The following is a 15,147-nucleotide window of genomic DNA, read 5'->3' on the forward strand; positions in this document are numbered from 1 at the left end:
GGCTAACCGTATATAATCAAATCGGTTACATTTTATATCCTGCCAGGTTTCATTTCCTTTAAAATCTGAATAGTAAAGGTCCGACATTTGTATGGCGTTTAAAGGTGTTGATATCATGGGTATTCCCCCGGTAGAATGAATAGGGGCATGACTGCATACCCAACATTGAGAAACATTTAAGTCCTTTGCAAATTGGTAAGATAATTGGAGGAAAACATTTTGGTGATGAAATAATGACCTTCTTGATCTATTCTGCAATATTAAGTTGTTTATCATGTTTTCTTCAGTTACTGAGTCTTTAAATTCGTGTAAGATGATCCAAACAAGTAAACTAAGAATTATCCGAGTCACGGCACCATTTAATTGTCGTGGAAAAAACACGCTGTAGAATTTGGAATCAGGTCAGGTAGAAACTTTATTTCGATAGCTATCGGACAGAGACCCTCACAGGAAGATTTCTGCTGTGGCCTCTCTACTTTTACATCCAGGACAATTAACCTTTTATAGATTCAAGACAAAAGGTTACCCAAACTAGCTTTTCCCACCTTGGGACTATCTGTCTTGTGTCCTTCAAGGCAGTTTAATGGTCATCTTCCTCTTAACTAAGGAATTTCTCTCTCCCCCCTTGAGGCCTTAGCCATCCTTTGCTTCCACACCTCAGATTGGAAACATTTACAGGCAGTCCTCGATTTACAACTCTGAGTTACGACAAACAGCATTTACGACATTTGTAAATTGACACCCTGTTTTGAGGTTCCGACATGGGTTTTGTCTTTATGATGCTCAACACAGCAGCATCCAGTTGGTAACTCTGTTGTGGTAGGGGTGGAAGAGGGAAGGAAGGGGCATGGGGGGATGCAGATCAACACCCTGCAGCAAGGGAGGGATTGCAGCTGGGGCTGGGGCAAGCTGCCCAGCTGGGGCGGGGGTGCACGGGGGTGGGGATGGGGTGGCTCTCACCACTGTGTGCTGCCAGTTCAGGAAGGCATAAGGGGGGGTGCCCTGGATCTACGTGGGGCAGGTGGGGCCAGGGCTGCACTCTGGGTGGAAGGTGCTGGGAGCAGGGGCTCTGTGGGATGCAGGCACAGTTTGCTTCAGGCAGACATGGCAGCACTGGGAGTGGGGGCTATGCCCTGCTGCCGCTCGCCCAGCCGGGGCAGGGGGGTACTGTGCTGCCTCGGGCAAGCAGTATGCAGCAGTGGGAGATGCTGCAGCCTCCCCGCACCTCCTGGATGAGCTGTGGCTTCACCCCGCCCTGGCTGGGCGAGTGGTGGCAGCTGCAGGACGTGGTGGGGGCATGTGACCTGGATCTGTTCGGTGCTGCCGGCAGAGCAGAGGCTATGGGGGGGCTGCAGCCACCCTAAAATTCCCCATAGCCCCTGCTGCCTGCCTGGAGTGCAGCCTGGTGCAGCCCTGGCCCCAGGCCACCCCACGCAGGTCTGGTGCCCACACCCCTGCCATGCCTGCTGCTGCCACTGCTCGCCCAGCCAGGGCGGGACAAAGCCGCAGCTCGTCCAGGAGATGCTGGGAGGCTGGAGTGGCCCCGACTGCTGCAAGCCACTTGTCTGAGGCAGTGCAGTGCCTGCATTCTGCACCCCTCCGTCCCAGCTGGGCAAGAGGTGGAAGGGCAGAGTCCCCACTCCCAGCGCCTTCTGCCTGGAGTGCAGCCCGGCATAGCCCCAGCCCCAGCTGCCCCACGCAGATCTGGGGCACACCCCTCCATGCCCTCCCTGCGCCCCCTCTGCCTTGGCTGGGCAACTTGCCGCAGCCGCAATCCATCCCTCACTGCAGGGTGTTGATCTGCCCCTGCCCCCACACGCCCCTTGCTTCCCCCCGCTCCACAAAAGACTTACTAGCTGGATGCAGCTGTGTAGAGTGAGGTAAAGGAACCAATCCCCCATTTGTAACATTGTTCCTATGGGAAAGTTGGTTCTGAGTTGTGACCTTTTGACTTACGATGCAGTTTTCAGGAACCAGTTGTGTTGTAAGTCTGAGGACTGCCTGTACTTTAAAATTAAACTGCTAGCTGACTGGAACAACAAGAGTGTTCAAGGTCACCTCCAGGCCAATGTTTACCACACCACAACCTGTAATACTGTGATCTGCTCTTTAAGAGACCTCCTTCCCCAAGACATATAGCTCAACTCCCACGATTTGTGTCTTAATAAAAATCAAGATAACAGCATCAGATACTGCCATGCTGTCTTAAGAAATATGCAGTGTCTAAGAAACACAGAAAACTCACAGCTCTCTGCTCATCTTTCCCAAAACATGACACCATTGTCAGCAACCCAGACCCCCAGACAGTTCATGGATGAGGATGTGGTTGAAGCCCAACACAAAAAAAATAAGCCATGATTTTTGGTACACAGGATTTCATAGATAGGGTCTCCTATGGCTGAAGGCAAAAATATTCAGTTGGTTAATCCAATCTGCATTTTAGCAGTGCTTCTGGATTCCTCACAGATGCTAAACTCTCACACAGAAGAAGTTGGTGACACGATACCACCATCTACAGCCACTTAGGGCAGGGATTGGTAACCCCTGGCATGGGTGCCAGAGCATGGCATGCAAAGGCATTTGCACAGACTTCTGGGTGGGGAAGGAGCTGGGACTTCACTGCTGCAACAAGGATCAGGATCCTTGTGGCTCCCCTGCTGTCCACCCCTGACATGTCAACATCTTACAAGTTGAGGCTGCAGATGTTTTTGTCACTCTGCCCAAAAACAGTGCTGACCCCTGACTTAGGGTACTGCACCTTGATGATGATGGACAACAATCAAACTTTGGTTATATGGGTATATGTCCATCACCTCCCTGGCTGGACTAAAATAACTGGGAATAAAACTGTCAGCCCTCAAAAACTATGACTAGTGGAAAATGACCCAAAATACTTCCTTGTCACTACAAGTTACCATAAGTGAATTTATCTGTTCTCCATCCACAACACCAACTCTCCATAAAATATCATATCCATTTCAAGATCTCAGTCCTCATTTTCAAATCACCCAAGGGTCTTGGTTCCTGAAACCCAGAAGACCATTCTCCAGCTCTAAAAAAAGTATCATGGTCAACAGTTTTGCTCCTCTGACAATGGAACCATCTGTTATAAAAGCGGTGAAAGAGAGTTTTCACATGGTAAAATCCTGAACACATCCAATAGCTGACTGCAGCCTAAGCTTGTGACAAAGGAGAAAGAGGTAGAGGAGACATAATCACCTTGCAGCAAGGATGTGCCAACAGGGATGGTTTCAAGTACATTGTCTCTGATATAAATGGATTCATGGAATGCTGGAAAACAGTCATTGTAATCAGCAATGTAAACCATAACCTGTGACAAAGAAAGAAATAATCATGAACAGACACAAAAGAAAAAACTAACAGAAAATGACAGTCTCTGCCTCAAGAGTGGCCCAGGACTGGCTATTTGCTATCCAAAATATGAACGTTTTGACACACTGGCTCCTACTAATTAAGATGGCACACTCTATGCCATTCTATAAAATGTTTTCCTTCCCATTTTAGAACTACGGCATGCTAACACCCTTGAGATAATGCAGCACAGGTAAGCATTTAGAATATACAAGACTCAGTGTCTAAGGTTTTTTTCTGACATGATGCTGCTCAAACCCAGTCAGCTTTTGGAGAGAGGCATTCTCCTTACACAGGATGAAAACAGGATACGTTAAAACTAGGGGTGCACCAATAGAAAATTTTTGGGCCGATACCGATGGCTGATTTTTAATGAACCTTATTGGCTGATACCAATCCAATTCCAATATGCAGCTGGGCAGCTTGGAAAGCTGTGCCCAGATGGTAAGTCTGTTGTGGGGGAAGGGGCGAAGGGAGAGGGAAAGGGCATAGGAGGGCAGATTGAGGCCCCTGCGGTGAGGGAGGGACTGGGGATGGCACTGCACAGAAACAGCAGAGCAGGGGACGGAGCTGCAAGCAGCTCATCCGGGGGTGGGGGGATGAAGGGGAGCGACTCCTGCCACTGGAGACTGGGGCAAAGGAGGCACAGGGCTCTTCCTAGCAGGGGGCTGGGCTGGGCTGGGCTGCAGTGCTAGGAGAGGGCTATGATGGGGGACTGCAGCCACCCCAAAATTTGCCATAGCCCCCTTCCCAGTGCCATTGCCACCTACTCTGAGCACAGCCCTGGCCCAACCCCCCACCAGGAAGAGCCTGGCACTGCCCTGGCCTCAGCCTGCAGCAGCAGCCCGCCCTTGTCCCCTGCGCAGATCTGGGGGCACACCCCTCCCGAGCCCTCCCGGGGTGCATGCAGCAGCAGGAACCACGTCCCCTACACCTCCTTGGAAAAGTCACTCATGGCTCCGTCCCCTGCTCTGCTCCAGTTGTGCAGTGCCTTCCTCTGCCCCAGCCCTACTCCCTCTTCCCTCACCGTTGGAGTCTTGATCTGTGTCCCCCCCTTCACACACCCCCGGCCCCTTTCCTCACAACAGACTTACCAGCCAGACCCGCTGCTCTCCATGCTGCTGGGCTGTGCTTGTGGCCGCCTGCATGCTGCACTTCGGCTGTGCATGCACGGGGCATTTATCAGTGACATTATCAGTCATATCAGCCAAAAAAAGCCGATTGCTGATACAGTCAATTTTCCTTATGTCAGTGCCAATCCAATATGGGACCAATGTATCGGTGCACCTCTATTTAAAAAAAGGTCCTAGTTTCACAGAAAAAAAATCAAGGTAATATTCTGGCTTAAAAAAAAAAAGTGCATACATCTAAGTACATTAATTATTGGGCTTTATTCTGAAACCATAACTACAGAAAAATGTTTGGATTTTGAGTCATAATTAACCTAAAAAAAATACTGTGTGTTTTGTCACATACATATTTATATCTACTCAGCAATATTTCTGCAAGTGGCAGTTCAAAAGGTACCACAGAAAGGCATCTTAGCTTTCATACCGATCTAGGGGCTTATTGCTTTCATCAATGTAATGGCCACCTCACACACACTAATAAAATTTTCCTCACAGCACTCTTGTGATGTACAGAAGAATCATTACCCTTATTTTCCTGTGTTTTTTTAAAAACACAGCAAAGACAGCTAACACAGGAATTATCTTGCAGAGCCAGAAGCTGAACTCAGGTCCAAGCCCCAGTGTAGCCCTTCGAACTTAATGGCATTCTCTCTTTGGCTACACACAACTTTGTGTCAACATTGATCATGAATATCACATCACTAAGTGCAGTAATAAGAGACTGAGGAAATGGCAAACATGACATGCAATGATGCATCATACCTCAGTTACACTGCTAAGCGTACTCTCAACTTCCATTGCCTTCACTAATAAATGATAGAGATGGTGCTCGCTTTCATAGTCCACTGTATGAATCAAGCCAAGTTCTCCACTCTCCTGGTTCAGGCTGAACAGACCACTAGGATTCATCAGCAGTGTGTATGAAAGAGACTGGCTCTGGAAAGAAATAGCTTCAATGACAGCTATGCTGTAAAGAACAGAACAACCATTAAACAAGTTATTTTTTGTTTCACTGAGAGACTCAGAAGTTGGAGGAAGAGCAATTTATTATACAGTTTAGCAATACTATCTGCTAGCAGCTTCAAGATAACAGTTTACTTTTTCTTTATTTCAACTCATTGCTCCCTACTGCCCAGCTTCATAAGACCCTCTCCCTCATATGCATTTACCCCCAGTTAATACTTGCAGAGAGCTGTTATTTCTGCCTCATTTATCATTCTTATGAATTAAATATATTTATTTCCATTCTTCTTTGCAAATCAGATACCAGCTAGCCAGTGACAGATATGAAAGAAAGCTGGGGAAGAGGAAAAGAGGTTGGGCCGGGGGGACATGAGAGAACTTTGCCAATGGGACAGTGGCTTAGTAGGAAATCCAGCTCTCTGCTTCCTTCCCCTTATCTTTTGGGAAGAAGCTAGGATTTCCAATAGGACACCATTGTCATGCCCTTTTTGGAGGCTCTGTCTTTCATATCAGCCTGCATGCTAGGACAACCACATATGTGAAACTCCGACTCTCTAAGATTCGGGAAAAGGAAAAATGGCGTATCTTCTCATTCAGAACTTCCTGAAGAGAATGAATAATGGGTCGTACTAATTTCTTAGCCTATTTTGCGTTCTCTTAACCTGCAAAATAACTCCAACATCCCACCCTTCTGGTAATCAAAGTTTTACTGTCCCATGCTGCTCACACACTTTAGAAAAGCAACAATAAAACTGACCCGTCTTGTTGGTGTCACCTGCTGTTGCTTTCCAAAGCTACTCTGTAGGCAACGGATGACTACCCTAAAGACTCAGCTGTTTGAATTCAGACATAATACCCATTCAAAAGACTATTTTCATCATTCAGAAGCTTTTTAATTAAAGAAACATAAAGAGGAAACTGTCAACTTGCAATGTAGCCCATTTTTTGAACAGTTAAAAGCATTTCCAGGTGTTTATTTAGGTGAAAAAGATTCCTATTCAAAGCAATGAGCATTTAACCCATTGTACAACACAGCAAGATCATAGTTTCATCCAAGTAATCATTTCAGCAGGAACTCAGCCATCCAGCTGCCTACATAAATTTCTTTCCATGCCTTCATCATTGCAGAAAATATACTTTCATTCCTCTCCAAAGGTTCTATCAGATAGCTTTTGTTGTGCCTGTTACATTTTTAGAAATCATCTTTTTCCTGTCACTGAGCAGAAGTCCCATACGCATATAGGAAACTGAATGACTATTGAGATTAAATGCACAAAGCAAACTCACTGGGATTTTTTTGTTAGTTTGTTTTCTTTGTGCGACTCTTTTGCTAGTATTTTACCTTGAGTGTCACTTATAACAACAGTGGCTAAAATAAATATTAGACAGGATTGTGATTTTAAAGGCAATAGTGTTCATTTAAATATTGCTAAAACTGATTACTTATGTGTTTTTGCGCCTGCCAAACACTAGCAGGCAGTTGTTCATGAAAGAGTCCCTCAAGCCTTTTAAAGTACATCTCCTTCAAGTTCTCTCCAATCTGGCTAGCATTTTCTGATGTCTGGATACCCAGAGCCAAAATTATCTGAACAAGACATCAAGACAAATAAACTTTTTAAAAATGTAAACCTCTTCTAGGAGATTAAATTTAATTAATCCAATTAAATTTTGGTCATGTTTCTAGAGATTAATATCTTTACTCTTGAAGATAAACTATTAAACATTGAGAGCACTTCCAGTACCCACTTGCACATATGGACGCTTTCATAGCTCAATTCCTTTTCAAACATGGTAGAAACAATACATTCTCACAACCCCTATCATGGACAGACAGGTAAAGAATCATCCCTATTCTTATTGCTTGCAAATGCTTTGGTTAATAACCACTTGGCAAATCCTGTAAGAGCAACCCTTTAACTTCCACTGAAATCCATTGCGTTAAAGGAAAGTGTTTGGGAGAATAGAATAGGAAAAGGAATTTTTTTGCCAAAAATCAAGTAGCTGCTGCCCTAAATAAAGAGGTTTGCCACATTCTCTTTAACAGGCTCCATTTCTATTTTATTTGCCAATTTGTTTACTCAATCCCTCTTGCCAACTTGCCAACTGGCTGGGGAATTGGCTCCGTGGTCAGACCCAGAGGGTGGTGGTTGATGGAAGTCAATCATGCTGCCCTGTGACCAGTGGGGTCCCTCAAGGCTCTATCCTTGGACCTATATTGTTCAACATCTTTATTAATGATGTGGACATTAGAGTCAGAAGCGGACTGGACAAGTTCGCCAATGATACCAAACTCTGGGGTAAAGCATCCACACCTGAGAGCAGGAGGGCGATCCAGGCTGACCTTGACAGACTCAGGAAATGGGCGGATGAGAACACCGAAAAATGCAAGGTTCTCAACCTTGGGAGGAAAAACCTGCAGCATCCTTATAGGCTCGGCAGTGCTACGCTGGTTAGCACTACGGATGAAAGGGACTTGCGGGTCATGATTGATCACAAGATGAATATGAGCCTTCAATGTGATGCTGCGGCTAGTAAAGCAAGCAAAACGCTGGCTTGCATCCATAGATGCTTCTCAAGCAAATCCCAGGACGTCATTCTCCCATTGTACTCGGCCTTGGTGAGGCCGCAGCTGGAGTACTGCATCCAGTTTTAGGCTCCTCAATTCAAAAAGGATGTGGAGAAGCTTGAGAGAGTCCAGAGAAGAACCCCACGTGTGATCAGAGGTCAGGAAAACAGACCTTACGATGACAAGCTGAGAGCTATGGGGCTCTTTAGCCAGAAAAGCGCAGGCTCAGGGGTGATCTGATGGCCACCTATAAGTTTATCAGGGGTGACCACCAGTATCTGGGGGAATGATTGTTCACCAGAGTGCTCCAAGGGATGACGAGGTCAAACAGTTATAAACTCCTGCAAGACCGTTTGAGGCTGGACATATGGAAGAATTTCTTCACTGTCCAAGCCCCCAAAGTCTGGAATAGCCTGCCACCGGAGGTGGTTCAAGCACCTACATTGAACGCCTTCAAGAGAAATTTGGACGCTTGTCTTGCTGGGATCCTATAAACCCAGCTGACTTCCTGCCCCTGGGGCAGGGGGCTGGACTAGATGATCTTCCGAGGTCCCTTCCAGCCCTAATGTCTATGAAATCTATTAAGTCTATGTACATTTTACAGAGACAACGGGGGTGGGTAAAATATTAAGTTCCTTATCCCAGACAAATCAATAAGAGAGCTGGGATTTCCACCCTTCCTTTTCCCAACCAAGCTGTTCATCCACTAGGCTACAATGGCCCTCTATTTCAAAAGCAGCATACTCTCTTTTCATAATGCAAGATAGAAACATGTAAATACAATCCTCTGAATGAGAAACAAGAGTCTCTGTATGATGTTCCACAGAGCTTCTCTCAGAGAGCTGCCATCTGCCGACCCTCATCTTCCACTTACTTTTCGCCCATTGGAGTATTTTCAGGAACAAACACAGTATAGGACATATTAGTAAATTGGGGAGGTCTGCAGCCAGCCAGGATGGAAATGGAGATATAAGGGCTTGTGTTGCCGAATTCGTCAGTGGCCTGCACAGTGACCACGTATTCCTTGTTCCGAGTTAAAGGTAAACCAGTGGTCCCTATAAAACCTGTGTCCATCTCCACTTCAAATCGGTCTTCTCCACCTATCAATAAATACACAAAGCCATTCTGAAAGAGACTTCACAGTAAGTCTATTTACATCCTCAAATTTCAGCCTCACTCAAGCCTAATGCTATCCATTATTACACTTTTCACTAATTTGTAATTTTGAGACACATAGTTAATACACATTACCTCACAAGAGGACAGGAGACCTGGTACCAATAGCCAAGTTTCACTGCACTGTGAAATACTACAAAAATATCAAGGGTTTTAATTCTCAGATTAGCTGGCCTGAACATCTCCTCAGCAGCCTCCAGGCTTATGGCATTACCGGACAATATTAAATTGATGCATATCACGAAGACTTTTTCACACATTTTCTGAAAGATTATTTTCAGTTCTGAGAAAGATAATTGACCTAGTACAAAGTTCAACCATTTTTAACAGGCTCCATTTCTATTGTATTTGTTTACTCAATCCCTCTTGTCAACTCACGTTAATCCTCTGTGTGGATGCTCTTGTCAGAATTTAAGTGGCCATAATTCAATTTAGTTTACTTCATTTCCAAAGTAAATCAAGTTGTGGTTGCTTTGATTAGGAAGAGGGTCCATGCAGCTTAACTAAACCTACTTTAAAATTTACACTTTTACTTAAGATGAATTAGATTCCCTTAGAATCCCACGGTGCCTATACAAGCCAGAGGGCTGCACCAATTACTTAAGCCTGCTTATTGTGCTCCAGCCAGCCTCCATGTCTCAAGTATCAGTGTCCCCATGCTTCAAAATGGCAGCAGGGGCATTTTAACAAAAGCTTGTTCAACGAGCTTTAGTTATGGCGGTGGCAGCACTTTTCTGAAGTGTTGGGACACTGATACACGAGACGCTGTGGGCGCTTTAATTAGAGTGGCTCTTAGGGCCACTCTAGTTAAAGCACCCACTCCCAGAACACATGCAAAAACACTCCCTGTGTAGATAAGTCACCAGTGGGAAACAAAACTATTTGCACTGGAAACCAGTTCAGAACAGCTACTGCACTTTAATTTTGCCTTATAACTGGTTTCACAAACACTTCCCCTTGTAGACAAGTCTTCAGTTTTGGATTCCCTCTTCTTTTTGCCAGAATTTTGTACAAACTACCTGACATGCAGTAGGACTGACAGCTTTCCTTGCAGCCTCCGCAGAAAGGGAAAAGGAAGGGAAGTGGCTTGGCAATTAATCTAAAATGCTATTTCTATGTATGATGTTGCAAAATACAATGGGGAAAACTTGCACTACTCATTGCTGTACATGTTCTGTGCATTAGGGAATCCCAGTGCAAGTGGGCAACTTTACAAGAACTGTATTTATCAGTTTTACTTTTACAAAAAGATTTAGACTTTATAGATAACAAATATGCTTGTATAGATATTAGTCAGAAGAATGTGTTGCTAATTCTGCCACAAATACAAACCATGACACAATTTTAAAAAGGCATAGGTTTTATAGTCCTTTCTTTTGAATATGTGCCAAAGGAATGCCCTTTTACAAGCTGTTCTTCCTAGAGATTTTAAGATTATATACACCAGACCAATTATTTTCATTTACCCTTTTCTCTTTTCTAATCCTACAAACACAAAATCAGCTACATTTGGATATTTTTTTAAGTGGGAGTAGGATTAGTGTGACACTTTCAAGGTAGACTGTGAATTACCCTCTATATTTAAGAAAGGGCACAGGGGACAAGAGGATGGGTAAGAACCTAATAATTCAATACTAATCATAATAAACTTCAACAAGCAACCCAAATGGATATAAGTAACTGAAAGACTTATTTCTACAGGCTTGTTTCACTTGCACTGTATTCATTACCTCTGACTTTTACCAAGCAAACATATCAGGCATAACACAAGCTGTATGGGTAGCCTCTGTGCGAGGCATGTGGCTGAACAGGGACACAGCACAGTGGCATATAGGGCAAGGAACAGAAAGCAGAGCAGCAGTTTGGGAGGGAAGTAGATTAGAGTGGTACCTGGGGAAGGTGCAGGGCTTAATTTCTGGTATGCCTACCAAAAAAGTGCCGCGCCCCCCCGCCAATCTAAATAATACATTTTCAAGAGTAAAGCCTTAACTACATGATAAAATTGGATAGCTAAAAAACCCCCGCTCACAATCATGCAGACTTTCTAGGTGTTCGAAAAAAGATTTACCTGCAATAAGTGCATAAGTTATCGCAGTACTGGAGTTTTCTTTGTTAGTGCAATAGGCAGCAAGCTGGTAAATCACAGTACCTTTTCGAGCATCAGGATCAACACGTGCCAGATAGGGATATGGGTACATACCCCAAGTTAGAAGTTCTTCTTTTGGGGAAAGAATTGTCACATGACACAGATACCAGTCATCTTCTGCAAAACATACATTAATGAAAACAGTATCAGATGTCATATCTAAGATGAGTTTCAAGAATTTAGCCAGGTATTTAAAGGTTTACAGATAAAAACAAACAAAAGGCTATTGTGCACATCTGAAGGTACAGGCAATTCCTCAGCATAGACATGGTTATTTTGGCTGGCAGTTGGATTTTAAGTTAATTAATAAATTTACTGATATGTGTAAACCATTAAATTATACCAGATAGCTACATCACAAGAAGTAGAGTATTAGTATGTATTCTTCTAGGAGCAAGTAAAGTTTTTTGACCAAAATGATTTCAGTGAAAAACAGATCAATCAATGCTGAAGGGTCATAGCTGTGTGTCAGTTCCAGCAAACCTCAAAAAAAAATCTGAAGCTGAAACAAACACTGAAAGATAGTTTTTCAAATATTGAGTTCATAAGACTGAAAAACAGTTAAAGTAGCTCAAAATCTAAAAATGTGTCAGGTCAAACAATGCTTTCTTCTACCTGCAATGACTTTCTGATTCCATTTCCATCATTTGGGTTGAATCAACACAATTCCTCAAAATTGCCTGTGAATTGAAAAACATTTAAATTGGCCAGCTCTGTATTGTTCTACTTAAATGAAAAATTCTTGATCAAGCTGCTAAAATAGCTAATCCACTGAATGAACGCCCAGCTAACAATTATGCAGCTAAGGAGAAGCTATTTTGTACAGTTGAAAAAAATGTGGTGCTGCCAGACAAGCTCCCAGAAAGAACAAACGAGACTGGAAAGGAGTCTCAGAATCTGCAGTGATTTAGTTAATGCTTCTTGCTAAAACTAAATATTGTCAACTAAATTTGTTAAATTGATTCCTGTTGGCTTCCTAGCAACATCCTCCGAGATAGTAAAGAAATAGGTGGCTTCTTGAAGACTTTTTAAGTGCCAACAATTACATTTATCCTCTGATCAGATATTACAACTGAATTTCAAAACAAAAGCAAAGAACTGGAATTGAATACACAGAAGAATTTCCATGATTTAACTAGGAAAACAAAAAACTGTAGAGAGAAATACACACACCTGTTGTCTTCAAGGTAAAGTACATAAACTGAAATCCAGTGTTTGTAAAGACTACAATGATGCCAAAAGGAATATTTATTTTTGTATGCATTTTTTGTAGTTTTCTCTCACAACTAACTGATATCAGTATCCTTTACACAGGGACTGCAGAAGACAACATCACCTGAACAAAGTCAGTTTCCAAGATAAGAACTGGCTCAGGAATTTTAAATGACTTTTAACTAGAACCATGGAATCCTGAGCATTTGAGATCTCACTCATATGAAGCCACTCAGTTGAAACACATCAACCCTCATAGCAAACAAAAATTAAACATAATAAGCAAAAAAACCCCAAACCCAATGTTTGAAGGCACATTCACAGGAAGGTGAAGCAGAACTGGTTTTTTTTAGGATATTATGTAATTATTTATCACTGTTTCTTTAGTTGTAAGACTAAATTCCTGGGACAGGGTTTTTCTTAATACAAACATTCCACCTATAGTACCATACTCTAGGTCCTCACTGGAGTATGGATTAATGTAGCAATTGATGAGTGCATGTGCAAATCAAAGCAGCACTGATAGCATAAACTGAAATAGGTCCCAATTAATACAAAACACACCATACCATATATCGCTTGCAAAGAAGTAGCTCTTTAGTTTTAGAGGTACCTCTGAGACCAATAGGTAGAAAGTGAATTCATAAGACCAGTGCAGGACACCAAAACAAAGATCACAGTGGCCTGGCAAACAGTTGTCACTGTCTGGTGGGAAAGGTGTATTAGGGTGTCGACAATGGCACCTATAGATGCTTTTATAACTGGTGAGAACAAGGATGCATATGCTGTAAACATAAAGCTGTTTGACTGATGTATACAAAACACTTTAATACTTTGTACTAAGCTTAAGGGTTAAGTTTATGTCTGCACCATGCCTGAAAATGACCTGCCTAGCACTACAGACTGGTTTTAGGTTTATTTGTAGAACCACAAACCTGGCCAAGCTCTTTGTCATTAAGAACTGAAACCTGTTTCCTTGTTGCAATGAAATCATTAGGGGCACAGACAGTATCCTGACAGCATGTGCACAAACCATCCAAACAGGAAGCCTGGCATGATTGGAAGCATTGTTTGGGGGCTATGTGTTAACAGAGTCAGATAAGAACATTGACACAGTCAACTCTGACAATACTGGGGACCTACAGGTACAATTTAAATGAGACACAATTTTAAGAAAATTATTTCATTCACAAGGCCAAATGGGGCATGTCCCCATGAGCAGGAACATGCATTTCCCTGGAGACAACCAGCAGCAGCATATTTGTGCTGCTGCTAGTCGTCTCCAGGCATGCCCTTGCATGTGTGCTCTGGTGCACAGCAAACTGACCAAGTGGGGTAGGAGAGGCTGGGGCCAGCACCTGGGCTGGCCCCGGCAGCCTTACCTGGGGTCCTGGAGGTCTCCTGGGACTGCAGCAGCAGCGATCCAGGTGCGTGGAGCCTGGCTACCAGTCAGAGCATAGCTCTGGCCAGCCAGGTTCTGGTTTCAGGTGGTGCAGCTGCAGCTTTTTTCTGGTGCAGGTGTTTTAGATACAGGGATTTCCCACCATCTAATTTTGCCACCATGCTGCAAATATGCAGCACAGTGAACAGAATCAAGAGTGGTGTGTGCATTTTGTGGCGCCTCAAAAGGCAGGGGGATGCATCCATGGACACCAGAATTACATCTGCTAGTTGGAGGTTAGTGGAACTGAGAAACTTGAATTAATCCTAATCAAAAATGTACTTTACTGTATTCCCTGACATCGGGCTGTTCTGAATAGCACAAATGAGGGTAAGAAAACTTGTGCATATTTACAACTATTTATGTTCGTCCAGCAATCAAATTCCAGCAGCTTGAGGAATTACAAAATCATAGGTTTGGAAGGGACACAAGATTTGCTCTTTCTAAACCATCTTAGAGAGATGCTTATCTCACCTTTTCTTGAAAACTTCCAAAAGCAGAGTTTAAGACTTACTGAGGCAGCTTTTTCCATTGTTCTACTGCTCTGACAGGTATTTTAGTTAGTTTGCTAGTTTAGGCCAACTGCTTCATTTATTGCCCTCTGCAGAAAGGGAAAACCATCTTCTTCATGGCAGCCTTTAAGACCATTTGAAAACTGTTATATCTGCTACTTAATCTCCTTTTCCTAGCTAACACACACCTAGGGCCAGATCCTGTTCCACCTAGTAGGTGCTAGGGGTGCAAAGATTTTTTTGACCAATACTGATGGCCAATTATTAACAAGCCATATCAGCCGATAGCGATCCAATTGCCGATATGCACCTCAGCAGCCTGGAGAACAATATCCGGCTGGTAAGTCTGTTGGGAGGGGAAGGGACGTAGACAGGGACAGATACAGGCTCCTGCGATGAGGGGCTGGAGCAACTGCTGCCAAACTGGAGCTTGGGACAGAGCCATACAGCTCATGCGGGGGGGGGGGGGGGGGGGCACAGGGAAGGGGGGTTGGGTCCCACCACTGCACATACCCCCAGGGGAGCCATAGGAAGCATGTGCCACTGGATCTATGCATGGGGCAAAGGCAGGACGCTGCTGCGGGCTCTTCCCAGTATGGGGGGAGGGGGCTGGGCCAGGGCTGTGCACA

At 43.9% G+C, this 15,147-nt stretch overlaps 1 protein-coding gene across 1 annotated transcript in view; it reads right to left on the reverse strand.

The window, feature by feature from the left end:
- LOC102569725 (neural-cadherin) overlaps positions 1-15,147 on the reverse strand; it is a 92,324-nt gene that overhangs the window by 57,343 nt on the left and 19,834 nt on the right. Inside the window, exons 2-5 of the mRNA XM_006273952.4 lie at positions 11,276-11,470; positions 8,906-9,131; positions 5,265-5,469; positions 3,220-3,331 (exon numbers count right to left, since the gene is read on the reverse strand). Of these exons, the coding sequence (XP_006274014.3) occupies positions 3,220-3,331; positions 5,265-5,469; positions 8,906-9,131; positions 11,276-11,470 (738 nt within the window). The remainder of the gene's footprint in view (positions 1-3,219; positions 3,332-5,264; positions 5,470-8,905; positions 9,132-11,275; positions 11,471-15,147) is intronic.

This window comes from Alligator mississippiensis, chromosome 3 (assembly GCF_030867095.1).
Source record: "Alligator mississippiensis isolate rAllMis1 chromosome 3, rAllMis1, whole genome shotgun sequence".
Lineage (NCBI taxonomy): Eukaryota > Metazoa > Chordata > Crocodylia > Alligatoridae > Alligator > Alligator mississippiensis.